The sequence below is a fragment of the Ursus maritimus genome, unplaced genomic scaffold, assembly GCF_017311325.1.
Source record: "Ursus maritimus isolate PB19 unplaced genomic scaffold, ASM1731132v1 scaffold_33, whole genome shotgun sequence".
In the NCBI taxonomy this organism is placed as follows: Eukaryota; Metazoa; Chordata; class Mammalia; order Carnivora; family Ursidae; genus Ursus; species Ursus maritimus.
In genome coordinates, this window is record NW_024425897.1 from 20,840,390 (window position 1) to 20,853,700 (window position 13,311).

The window sequence follows — 13,311 nt, forward strand, 5'->3', positions numbered from 1 at the left end:
CTTTTTGTATGCAGATAATTTGAGACTCTAGTATTCAGGCCATTTTTCCTACTATATATATTTTTTAAATATTTTATTTATTTCTTTGACAGAGAGAGAGAGACAGCCAGCGAGAGAGGGAACACAAGCAGGGGGAGTAGGAGAGGAAGAAGCAGGCTTCCCCTCCCAGAGCAGGGAGCCTGATGTGGGGCTCGATCCCAGATCACACCCTGAGCCAAAGGCAGACGCTTAACGACTGAGCCACCCAGGCGCCCCATTTTTCCTACTATATTATAAGCTCCTGGAAGTCTGGGTCTGTGTCTTATTTGTCTTTGTATCTTTTGTAGCACAATGCTTTACACAGAGTTGATATATAAACATAAGTATATTAAAAGAACCATGTAATTTAATATATTTCTGGTGGGAATTTTTGGTACAGAATTATTTCAGATGTTACTATTAAATGTGAGATACTAATAACCCCTTCTCTTCACAACTTTTCTTGGTATTACTAAAAATTTATTGATTGCTCTAAAATGCAGTCTCTCTTTTCCATCACAGGCTTTTGTCCCTAAATGGGGCAAGTTTTAAGCAGACGTCCTCTCTTCCTTATTTTTCTCTCCCTTTTTTCTGTTCCATTTCTCTCTTGCAGCTCTATTTATCTTTTAACCATTCTATTTTTTATTATTCCTGTCTCTTCCTCTTCTTACAATTCCTAATGCTTTTTAGAACTTTGTTTCCTTGTCACCTGCTCTATTTTTGTTCTTTCTGCTTGGCTTTCTCCTCCACTTGTCACCACCTTCTTTCCTTGTCCTCAAGATAACAGGGCAGGATTGGGTAGGGAGGAGCCCAGCTGGGCTAGGGGTGGAGCCACCTGTTCAGTGCTTCAGGATTCAGAAACTGAGAAGGATTGGGCTGCGTAAGCGTAGCTGGGGCTGAAGTCCCTATGGCCTTCCTGCTGGAGGCTAGCATTCTGGAGGACAATTGGGACTTGGTGAGATTATAAGTTGTCCCTTTCTTTTTGCTCCCCCTTTCTTCGTCCTTGTTCTGTATTTTTCACTCACAGTATCTCTTTACTACTTCTTCCTATTTCTTTATTGCTTACTATTCTATTTTTTTCTGCCCAGCTGTCCGTCAACTTTATTTAGTATTTGTTTACCTTTCCTATTACCCATTCTTTTCACACATCTGTCTATTCTCTCTCAAAATTTAACTTTTCCTACTTCTTCTCATTTTATTCTTTCCTTTTTGAATCTTCCCATCCAACTGCCTTTCCATTTAGTCATTTTCTGTCTACCTGTCTATTCTTATTATCTTACTGTTTCCCAGAGATAGAGCAATAAGAGAGGAAACAAGGAGCCACCCTGTCTTTCCAGAGGCCTTTCTGCTCCTACTCAGACTTGTAGGATATTTTGATTAGGCACTGAAGAGTTTGTGCTCTGCACAGATAGTTAATAAACAGTGAAATTGGAGTCAGGTTGAATATTAAATGTAAAAGTTTTAATTTTATTCTCTTTCTTGTTTTATTTAGGTTTTTTCTGCAATACAGTGGATACAATTTGTTATGGCTACTCTGAGGTAAATTTATTTAATCTCATGTACTATGATTGTTTAAACTAGTATAAGCAAAACTGTAGAATTCTAAAGTTTTCTGCCTTTTTCCCCTGGATATTTGCTTTTACTCTTTAGGGAGAAATGCTGTTCTTTACCATGTTGATATTTTCTGATTAATAAAATGTAACATTAACAATAACAAAAAAACAGATTGAGGAGTAACATCTGAAAATCAAAGGACTTAGTCAGCAGCATTGGTTTGCAAAATCAGTAGGAACGATACATAAAAGATTAGCATGGCCCCTATGCAAGGATGACACAAAAATTCATGAAGCATTATATTTTAGAAAAATGTGCAGTTTATTTTACATCTATTATATATCAGTAAAGCTGTAAAAAATTGTTAGCAAAAATGAAGGAGCCCCAGTAGTCCTCTTTTAATGATTATCTTTTATCTTTGTCAGTGTTATAGGTTCAAGTTCACTTATAGCCTATGCTGTATTTCAGAATGTACAGAAATCACCAGAGGTGAGCAAACTTTTTTTGTGTTGGATTTGAACTTTTAGTACTTAGACTTTGAAATAAATAAGAAAAGTGTCACCTATAAATAATGGAATAATTCTATGAATTACTTGTAAATTTGTCATTATGATACATTGAGATATTTTCTGTCAATAGGTTTCCCTTTTCTTCTAAGTAATTATTTTAACTATGACTTTGAATACTGAGAGATTGCTTACTAAAAGTACATTTTTTTTGGTATGCATTGATTATTAAAGTTAAGAGACAGAGTTCTTTGAAGCCTCTAGTCACTCTAAGCACAGTACGATCCTGCCAAGAGGTGAGTTTTCTGACATTGGTATCTTGGTAACATTGCTAGTGGGGCTAGGAAAGAGCTCAGAGATTTTGTTGTCCAAAAAATATTAGGTTTGCTGTTCAAGCCTTCTAGGCAATTACAATTTAATGGTGAAAACAGAGCAAAAATACATCCTAAGTAAAATTATTCATGCCAAAAAGATCAAGTAAAAAAAATTTCCTTTTATTGAGGTATAATTGACAAATAAAAATTATATATATTTAAGGTGTAAACAAACAAACAAAAAACCTTCCTGACTGAGAGAGGACTAGGAAGAGCTATGTATTTCCTAGCTATGAAAAGATTTTAAGAGAAATGTAATAACTATTTCTCTAACCAGGCCAAATGGCACAAAATTAGACAAAATATAGTTCAGGACATATATGGGAGAGCTTTAGTATGTGGAAAATGTGATTGGGTTTTATTGGGCCCACTTTAGTAATCAAAATAGTTCTGTATGTTGAACATTTTCTGAGTTCCAAGTATACTGGGTGCTTTACAAACTTTATCTTTTTGGCTCTCATCACTCTCCCATGAGAAGGATGATATTAGCTGTATTTCACAGATGAGGAAATTGAGGCTCAAAGTCATGAAATAACTTGTTCAAAAGTTATATAGTAAGTAGCAGAACAGAGATTTTCAAAAGTCCAACTCTTAACTACAGTCCCCCTTGAAATTAAACACAGTATTTAGTATTTATTATATTCTAGACAGATATGCTCAGTGTTTTAAATACATTTTTCATTTAATCCTTAAAACAACTCTGTGAGGTAGGTGTTATTAATCTGATATTATAGTGAAGAAATGGAATCCTGGTAAGGCTGAGGGACTTTCCTAAGGTCTTATATATAGCCAGTTAGTTGTTAGAGCTAGAATTTGAGTACAGGATTGTCTTGTTCCAAAGCCTCTCTCCATATATGCTTTTTAAGACACTGAAATATGATACCTAATGAAGATAGGATTTTGAATTTCACACATAGACTGTGACTATGTAAGTAAAACCAGAAAGTAGAAGTCTTGGTCCCATATTGTCATTGCCTAGCAAAGTAATCTTCTGTGATTCAGATTTCCCTAATGTTTGTCTCCTTTGCTGAAATTTGAATTCATATGTGATTAAGTTAATAAAGTTACATAGTAGAGAGCGGTAAGCAGAGATTCCCAGTCTCTGCATTATTAATCTGCTGGGCTGGATGATTATTTGTTGTAGGGGGCTGTCTGCACATTCGGATGTTTAGCAGACTCCACCCACTAGATGCTAGAAGCATACCACCTCCCCCTACCTCTGAGGTTGTAAAAACTAAAATATCTTTGAATATTGCCAGATGTCTCCTGGGGGAGGCAAAATTGCTCCTGGCTGAGAACCACCGCTCTAAGGTGACCTCTGGCATGACAGTGGGTTAGAGCTTTATAAAGATGTGGGATCTAGTTTGGCCTAGGATGTGACCTTTATTTCCTCTGGCTTCAGCTGTGATACCTTTCATATAACCAGAGCCTAAAGGACCTTAGCAATCACTAGTTCACTGGTTCCCACACATTCTGTTTTCTTGGGGTAGGAAAAATTCCAGTTTTTCCAGGTTACAAATGTCAGCCATCCTCCAGTTTTCCTTTTTTCTCCATCAAAGAATGTTTTAAACAGCAAAAACATATGGAAGTCATACAAATATGAAACCTGAAAAAGACCAAAATAGTCTATTAGATTAAAAATAAATATAGTAAATTGGAGAAATCCATAGGGAATCTTTGAGGGGACTAGCTGATGAAACAGTGACTCAGAGAGGCAAACTGAAGAGAGAAGAAAGTGGCAAGACTAGCCAGTGTTAAATAACACTCAAGGCAGATATACTTCACTATACTTATGTGACTTCATTTCCCCATAAAGAACACTTTTGACATTCTTTGTAACCTGATTTCACTTGAACAGAAATACTGGGAAGCAGGGTTTAGAAGAGTATTCATATGAACTGTTTTAGGTCTTTCACCTCACCAGAACAGAAGGACCCAGAATGTCTCCAGGGAAAAACCTTTCACACAATCCATGTCCTCTCTTCCCTACCCTCTTATCCTGCTCTTGATTTAAACTAGGTACAAATTAGGCATTTTTTTTATAATGATTTTTTATTATATTATGTTAGTCACCATACAGTACATCCCCGGTTTTCGATGTAAGGCTCGATGATTCATTAGTTGTGTATAACACCCAGTGCACCATGCAATATGTGCCCTCCTTACTACCCATCACCGGTCTATCCCATTCCCCCACCCCCCTCCCCTCTGTAGCCCTCAGTTTGTTTCTCATAGTCCATAGTCTCTCATGTTTCATTCCCCCTTCTGATTACCCCCCCTTTCTTTATCCCTTTCTTCCCCTACTGATCATTCTAGTTCTTATGTTCCATAGATGAGAGAAATCATATGATAGTTGTCTTTCTCTGCTTGACTTAACAAATTAGGCATTTTTTTAAAAAGAGTTTTTGCTTTCATATTTAGGACTATGTCTTATGCTTTTATATGTCTTCCTAATTATCACACACTGTGCTTGATTGTACTTTCCTTAAACCATGGGCTATACTGTACCTTCCTTGTATTACCTTCAACATAGTATCTTGTAAACATAGGCAGGGTGAAATTTTTCCTGATTTCAACAGTAGGTGGTCAGTTAATTTTTCTTGTTTACTTGATTGACTTTATCTCCTGTTACTAGAACTCATTGTTTTCCAATCATGAGTGAAAGTATATAAGCCTCTTTTATCCTCCATTTCCCTGCCAAAGACTTTAGGTATGTTTTAGTGGCAGACAGCTCTCTCTCTATAAGGTTATTTATTGAATCAATGACCATAAATAAAATTACATTCTTGCTCACAAAAGCCACTTGGCTGTCTTTCTCCTCCAGATGTTTTTAAACATTAACAGTTATAAACTTGTGGGAGGTCATGGGCCAGTAGAATCTGTGAATGTGTCATTTGGCTGGAATTTTAGTAGGCTTACCCAGAGCAAAGGCTATATATAGTAAAAATAATAATAATAATATCTGATATTTATTAAATATAGTTTAAAATGTTATTTCACTTGTTTTTGTTTCTGTTAGCCAAAACAACTTGACCATTTACCACTGTTTGCAAGATATAGCATCTTAGCTTTCCTCTCATTTGGAAGAAGGGTATGAGAAAAATTCCCTTTTGTGCAGGTGAGATTAGTTTTTATATTAGGTAGTATATTATAGTAACTTTAAAAAAATTTTTTTAAAGATTTTATTTATTTATTTGACAGAGAGAGACAGATAGTGAGAGAGGGAACACAAGCAGGGGGAGTGGGAGAGGAAGAAGCAGGCTCACAGCAGAGGAGCCTGATGTGGGGCTCGATCCCACAACGCTGGGATCACGCCCTGAGCCGAAGGCAGACACTTAATGACTGAGCCAACCAGGTGCCCCTCTACTGGGTTTTTTTTTATTGCTTTGTAAGAGTTTTTGTTTTTTGTTTTTTGTTTTCTTTTTAATGTTTTTTTATTATATTATGTTAGTCACCTGTGCAGAAGCTTTTTATCTTGATGTAATCCCACATGTTCATTTTATCTTTTGTTTCTCTTGCCATTTGAGATGTGTCATGAAAAAGGTTGCTTTGGCCGATGTCGTAGAGGTTGCTGCCTATGTTCTCCTCTAGAATTTTGATGGATTCCTGTCTCACATCGAGGTCTTTCATCCATTTGGAGTTTATTTTTGTGTATGGTGTGAGAGAGTGGTCAAGTTTCATTCTTTTGCATGTAGCTGTCCAATTTTCCCAGCACCATTTATTGAAGACACTGTCTTTTTTCCAATGTATGTTTTTTCCGGCTTTATCAAAGATTAGTTGCCCATAGAGCTGAGGGTCCATTTCTGGGTTCTCTATTCTGTTCCATTGGTCTATGTGTCTGTTTTTGTGCCAGTACCATGCTGTCTTTGTGATCACAGCTTTGTAGTACAGCTTGAAATCCGGCAATGTGATGCCCCCATTTTGTTTTTCCTTTTCAGCAGTTCCTTGGCAATTCGGGGCCTTTTCTGGTTCCATACAAATTTAAGGACTATTTGTTCCAGTTCTTTGAAAAATGTCATCGGTATTTTGATCGGGATGGCATTGAAAGTGTAGATTGCTCTGGGTAGCATGGACATTTTAACTATGTTAATTATTCCGATCCATGAGCATGGAATATTTTTCCATCTTTTTGTGTCTTCTTCAATGTCTTTCAAGAGTGATTTATAGTTTCTAGAATATAGATCCTTTACGTCTCTGGTTAAGTTAATTCCAAGGTAACGTATGGTTTTTGGTGCTAGTGTAAATGGGATGGATTCCCTAATTTCTCTTTCTTCAGTCTCATTATTCGTGTATAGAAATGCAACTGATTTCTGAGAGTTTCTGTTTTTAATATTTTTTTGATACCAGTCCTTTTTCAGTTTTATGTGTTGCAAATAATCTTCTCCCATTTTGTGGCATATCTTTTCATTTCCTTTGTGGTGTCTTTTGACACATTTTTCTTTTTCACTAGTTGAATTTTTCACTTACTTCCTTTTAGAAAGCTTTTTTTTGTTTGTTTAGGAAAAGTTTCCTTGGCCAGAAGTTGAAGACATTTTCCTCTGTTATCTAAAAAAATGTTTTACGGTTTTTGCCTTCATATTTAGTTATTTAAACCAGTTGGAACTCATTTTTGAGTGTGTGAGATAGGAAGTAGGGGTCCACTTTTATTTTTATCCATATAGACCCCCAGTTGTTGCAACATCATATTTTGAAAAGGCTATCGTTTCTCTCTTGATCCAAAAAGCCACCTTATGGGGTGTCTGGCTGGCTTAGTCAGGAGAGCCTGCAACTCTTGATCTCAGGTTTGTGAGTTTGAGCTCCACATTGGGAGTAGAGATTATTATAATAATAATAATAATAACAAAAATAACAAAATGAAAATGTTAAAAAAAAGGCATTTCTAGGGGAACCTAGGTGGCTCAGATGGTTAAGTGTCTGCCTTTGGCTCGGGTCATGATCTCAGGGTCCTGGGATCAAACCCCAAGTCAGGTTCCCTGCTCAGTGGGGCTCTGCTTCTCCTTCTTCCTCTGCTGTTCCTCCTGGTTGTGCTCTCTCATGCTCTCACACTCTTTCTCTCTGTCAAATAAATAAATAAAATCTTTTTAAAAAGCCACTTCTATCATGTATGAGAAGTTTTTATATATGCTTAGGTTTGTTTGAGCTCTGTATTCCATTTCATTTGTCTATTTGCTTATCTCTGTGCTAGTACCACAGTGTCTGCACTCTAGCTTTATATTAAGTTTTGCTATGTGTATCTCTGTGCTAGTACCACAGTGTCTGCACTCTAGCTTTATATTAAGTTTTGCTATGTGTAGGACAAGTCGTCTTTATCCTTTTTCATCAAGATAACCAAGAATGTCTTGGTTATCTTGATATTTTGTATTTCTGTATCAGATGTAGAGCCGGCTTGTCAACTTCCACAAAAAAATGTGTCGAGATACATTTGAGATTGCATTTAATCTATATATCAATTTAGGGAGAACCAACATTTCTGTAATCTTGGTCTTACAGTCCATGAGCATAGTATATTTCTTCACTGCAGATCTTCTTTGGTGTCTCTCAATAAACATTTTATAATTTTCTCTGTAGGCTAACCAATACTATTTTTAGAAAAGTGGGAGTAGGGAGGACAAAAGGGGAAGAATACTCGAAAGTGACAAAGAAGGACAAACTTCACTGATAGGGTCAGAAATTGAAAAGGCAGCATATACAATTCATACTGATATTTTTTCCTACTCTGAGTTTTCATTGATGAAATAAGATGAATAAGGTCTGAGGATCTAATGTATAATGTGGTGACTATAGTTGATAACACTGTATTGTATAATCGAAATTTGCTAAGAGAGTAGAACTTAAATGTTGTAATCAAAAAAAAAAGTAAATGCATGTGTGGCGATAGAGGTGTTAACTTGGGGAAGTTCTTTAACGATGTACAATATATATCAAATCATCACATTGCACACTTTAAATATCTTACAATTTTTTCAGTAGAGAAAAAGAATAGAAAAATGCAAGTTAAACTATATTAAGATTTTAAAAACCCATTTTTATTTTCTTTGAGTCCTTAACCATATCCCTAAACACTCAGCTGATGATCTCATTTCCTATTGTTAGAAGATGTTGGCTGTGCATCTAGAGCACTTTTAATTTTCTATTTGTGGTGTGTCTCCCATCACAGAATTTCTTATCTGTCCATTCTTTGTCCCTAATCTGAGGAAGGAATATGTCTATGAGGAAGAAGTCCAGTGCTAATCTCTCCATGAGTAGTCTGATTCCGGGAGAGTTGGGATAGTTGCAATTATAGGGTCTTTCCTACCTGGAGTATTCCTTTGCATTCCCCCCAGTCCACCAATGACAGAGACCCCAGAATAATGATGCCCAGGTTTCTACTAGAAAAGTATAACACAAAAATAATTGATTGTTATATTCTCCTAGCTACATCATTTATGAAATGAGGCTTTTGTTGCTTTGACAGATAAGGCCACTCTTTTATCTGAGCTTCTCTGACCTTCTCCTGGGGATATGCTGGCTCATTGAAGCACTTCTTTATGGAACTTCAGCAGCCAATAAGGATGTTGTCTGCTATAACTTGCAAGCAGTTGGACAGGTGAGTGGTACTAGATTGTGACTGTATCTTGTAAGACAGGTATACTCAGACCTAAATAGAAAACAAAGATACTCCATCTTGGTAAGTTGGACCCTTTTGTTTATTGTTACACTTTGAAACAATAGCTCTTAATGTTTTACCATTTTAAAGAACACTACTTGTTTATTATAGAAAGTGTAGAAAATTCAGAGAAGAAAAATGATACTTAAAATCACCCATAATCACCCACATAATATTTTATATGTATTATATATCTTTCCAGCCTTTTTCTCTGTAGGAATATGCATTTTAAAACAAATAAAATAACACATTAATACTTTTTGTAATTTGCTTTTATTTTTCAACATATTGTGAGTATATTTCCATGTAATGAAACATTCTTTAACAACATCTTTTGAGGGGCTCCTGGGTGGCTCATCCATTATGTGTCTGCCTTCGGCTCAGGTCATGGGGTCCCGGGATAGAGCCCCGCATTGGGCTCCCTGTTTGGCGGGAAGCCTGCTTCTCCTTCTCACACTTCCCTTGCTTGTATTCCCTCTCTCGCTGTCTCTCTCTGTCAAATAAATAAATAAAATCTTGAAAACAAAAACAAGAAAACCCCCAAACATCTTTTGAGATTAATGCATGGTTTTTTATTAAAAGAATATAATAAGCATTGGCTTAAATTGGGAAATACTACAGATCATCACGTATGGATTGTAGATCTTTCACAGATTTTGTCAGTGGATTAACCCACACAGTACCATCTGTATATAATGTTTCTTATATTTCTCAGACTTGCTATGCGAAAAAGTAGAGGTTAAAATGCCATCTGTACTCACTGCTACATGTTTCCTTTGAGATTTGTTACTAGAGGGAATATTTCTTTCAATTTATTTATTTATTTAGATTTTATTTATTTATTTGACAGAGAAAGAGACAGCCAGCAAGAGAGGGACCATAAGCAGGGGGAGTGGGAGAGGAAGAAGCAGGCTTCCCAGCGGAGCAGGGATCCCAATGTGGGGCTCGATCCCAGGATCCCGGGGTCACGCCCTGAGCCGAAGGCAGACACTTAACATCTGAGCCAGTCAGGCGCCCCTATTTCTTTCAATTTAGTAGGAAAATAATAACATGTAAATGGTGGTATGAAATCCATATGCTAAAAATAATAACATGTAATTGGTGGTATGAAATCCATATACCAATATATGTTAACTATCTCATATGAATTTTAGTGTCATAGAAACATAGTTTATTTAACCCTCCTAATATCTTATAAATTGAGTAACACTCTATTGTTTTATCAGCTAAGGAAATAATATAGTTTTGGAAGTAAAAAAAAATCTGCATAGAATTCTGGACCCAGTTAACTTTGTAACCTTAGGCAAATACTTAATAATTTCTGAACTTAAGTCTCCTAGTCTGTAAAATGGGCATGAATAATATTTACCTTGTGCTTGGCATAGGTATGATTAATGTTACTTTCTTTTTTTTACAACTTTATTTGGCTATACATGCAATAAACGACTTATTTATTTATTTAATTTTTGAAATATTTTATTTATTTATTTGAGAGAGAGGGAGAAAGCAGGAGCGGAGGGAGGGAAGGCAGAGAAAGAGGGAGAAGCAGACACCTTCACTGAGCAGGAGCCCAACGTGAGGCTCAATCCCAGGACCCCAAGATCATGACCCAAGCCAAAGGCAGATACTTTACTGACTGAGCCTCCTGGCTGCCCCTACACAACAATATTTAAAGTGTACAATTTTATCATTTTTAATATATGTATACCCCTATCAAATCATTACCACAATTAAGATAACAAACATTTCTATTTCCATCACCTCCCAAAATCATTTCAAGTTTATATTCCTTTACCTCATGGAGCATATGAATTATAATAGTTGCTTTTAAAATTTTTTGTTGGATATTTCCAGTATCTGCTATTTCATGTCTTCTCCCATGATAATGGGTGACAAATTTCTGTTCTTTGTGTGTCAAGTAATTTAGGATTTCATCTTGGACATTGTGAATGCTATGTAGCATAGACTCTGGGTTCTTTTATAATTCTCTGAAGAATGCTAATGTTTTTGTTTAGCAGACAGTCAACCTGATTAGGTTTAGAATGTGAATTTCTTTTTTTTTTTTTTTTAAGATTTTATTTATTTATTCGAGAGAGAGAGAGCACGAGGGCGTGGGAGCACTGGAGGGAGATCATCATATCCCTGCTGAGCAGGGAGCCTGATGTAGGACTCAATCCTGGGACTCCAGGATCATGACCGACCCAAAGCCAGTCACTTAACCAATTGAGCCACCCAGGTGCCCTAGAATGTGAATTTCTTTTCATCATTTTTAGGTTCAAGTTCTCTAAGCCTAGTTCTCTAAGCCTTAGCTATGCTGGTTTTGGGCTGTCATTTGCATGCATGCAGTGGTTAGGTTGAGACTTATATGGCATCATACATAGAATCAGGACATCTGCTTTCCTGGCTCTGTCACTTTTGGGATTCTGCCCAAACTTCCTGCCTGAAGGAGGACATTCTCTGGTTTATGTGGTCTAAAACATAGGTTTCTATTGGAGTTTTAGGTGCCTTCATTGAGAAGCACTATGATTGGGATGCACACTTGAGGAAAAGCTGTAAGAAAGCAAGAGAGAAAAGTTTGGGAAACTCACTGTTGTGCAGTTTGCTTCTCCATATTTGATTCCTTTGTTTGATTTTTACTTTTCAGTCTTTGAGTAGTTAACTTTTATATTTTTCCCAGAGGTTTTTTTTTTTTGTTTTTTTTTTGTAATCAATAAGAGGGATGGGCTGTAGAGAGCTAAAACACACTAGCTTATTTTGTTTTATTTATTTATTTATTTATTTAGAGAGAAAGAGCACATGAATGGGGGAGGCGCCCCAGAGAGAGAATCTTAAGCAGGCTCCATGCTCACCTCAGAGTCTGATGCGGGGCTTGATCTCATGACCCTGAGATCATGACCTGAGGTGAAATTAAGAGTCGATACTTAACCAACTGAGCCATCCAGGCACCCTAGCTTTATTTTTTAAATTGTGGTAAAGTGTATAATCATAACTTATATAGCATGGCATATCTTCTTACCCTTATAAATTTAAATTATTTTTGTATTTTTATTTAAAATGCACTTCTGGTAGGCAACATATATTTAGGTCTTAGTATTTTATCCAGTCCAACAATCTCTGCCTTTAAATTGTGGTTTTTAGGCCACTGACACTTAATTTGATTGTACTGTTTTATTTGAATCTATCATTTTGTTCTTTGTTTTCAGTTCTGTTTTTTTTTTTGTTCCCTTTTCTTCCTTTTTCTGTCTTCTTTGGATTAATATACTATTTTTATTACTACCTTTTATCTCTGTTGTTGGCTTGTTTGCTAAAACCCTTTCTTGCGTTACTTTAGTGGTTATGTTACAGGGTTCATAGTATACATTTTAACTTATCATAGTTGAAGTGATATATCTCTTCATGTATAGGGTGAGAATCTTCCAATGGAATACTTTAGTTTCTCCTCTACTGGCCTTTATGCTATTTTCATGTTTTTTATATGTATACTATTAAGCTCACAATATATTTTTATATTTGCTCAGTTAATTATCATTACAGAGATTTAAATAATAAAAAAATCTTTTATACTTACTGTTTCCAATGTTCTTCATTCTTTTGTGTAGACTCAGATTTTTTTAGTGATACCATTTTTCTTCTGCCTGAAGCATACTCTTTAACATTTCTTATGTTGTGGATCTGCTTTTGTATGTTTGAAAATGTCTGTTTTGCCTTTGTGTTTGGGAGTATATTTGCTGGGTATAGACTTCTAGATTGAGAAAATTTTAGTACTTTAACATATTGCTTCACTGTCTTTTTGCTTGAGCTGTTTCCTTTAAGAAGTCTGATACTATATCTTTGTTCCTTTCTGCATCTTTTTTTTCTCTGGATGCTTTTAAGATATTCTATTAAAAATGAATAATTTGGGATACCTAGATGGCTCAGCTGGTTAAGCATCTGCCTTCAGCTCAAGTCATGATCCCAGAGTCCTGGGATCCAGTCCTACATCAGGCTCCTTGGTCAGCAAGGAGCCTCCTCCCCCTGCCTGCTGTTCCCCCTGCTTGTGCGTGCGCGTGCTCTTTCTCTCTGACAAATAAATAAATAAAATCTTTTAAAAAATGAATAATTTGATTATGATGGCCCTTGCTGTCATTTTCTTCATATCTTTTCCTTGGGATTAATTGAGCTTTCGGATTTATGAGTTTATAGTCTTCATCAAATTTGGAAAGCTTTTGCCCAT

At 36.1% G+C, this 13,311-nt stretch overlaps 1 protein-coding gene and 1 pseudogene across 1 annotated transcript in view; both read left to right on the forward strand.

Annotated features, from left to right (window-relative positions):
* The first annotated feature begins 1,543 nt into the window (after positions 1-1,543).
* The window catches only part of TMEM116 (transmembrane protein 116), a 61,706-nt gene continuing 49,938 nt past the window's right edge, over positions 1,544-13,311 (forward strand). The window contains exons 1-3 of the mRNA XM_008688996.2: positions 1,544-1,557; positions 1,998-2,061; positions 8,907-9,038. Of these exons, the coding sequence (XP_008687218.1) occupies positions 1,544-1,557; positions 1,998-2,061; positions 8,907-9,038 (210 nt within the window). The remainder of the gene's footprint in view (positions 1,558-1,997; positions 2,062-8,906; positions 9,039-13,311) is intronic.
* Positions 1,782-1,881, forward strand: LOC121100066 (annotated as a pseudogene).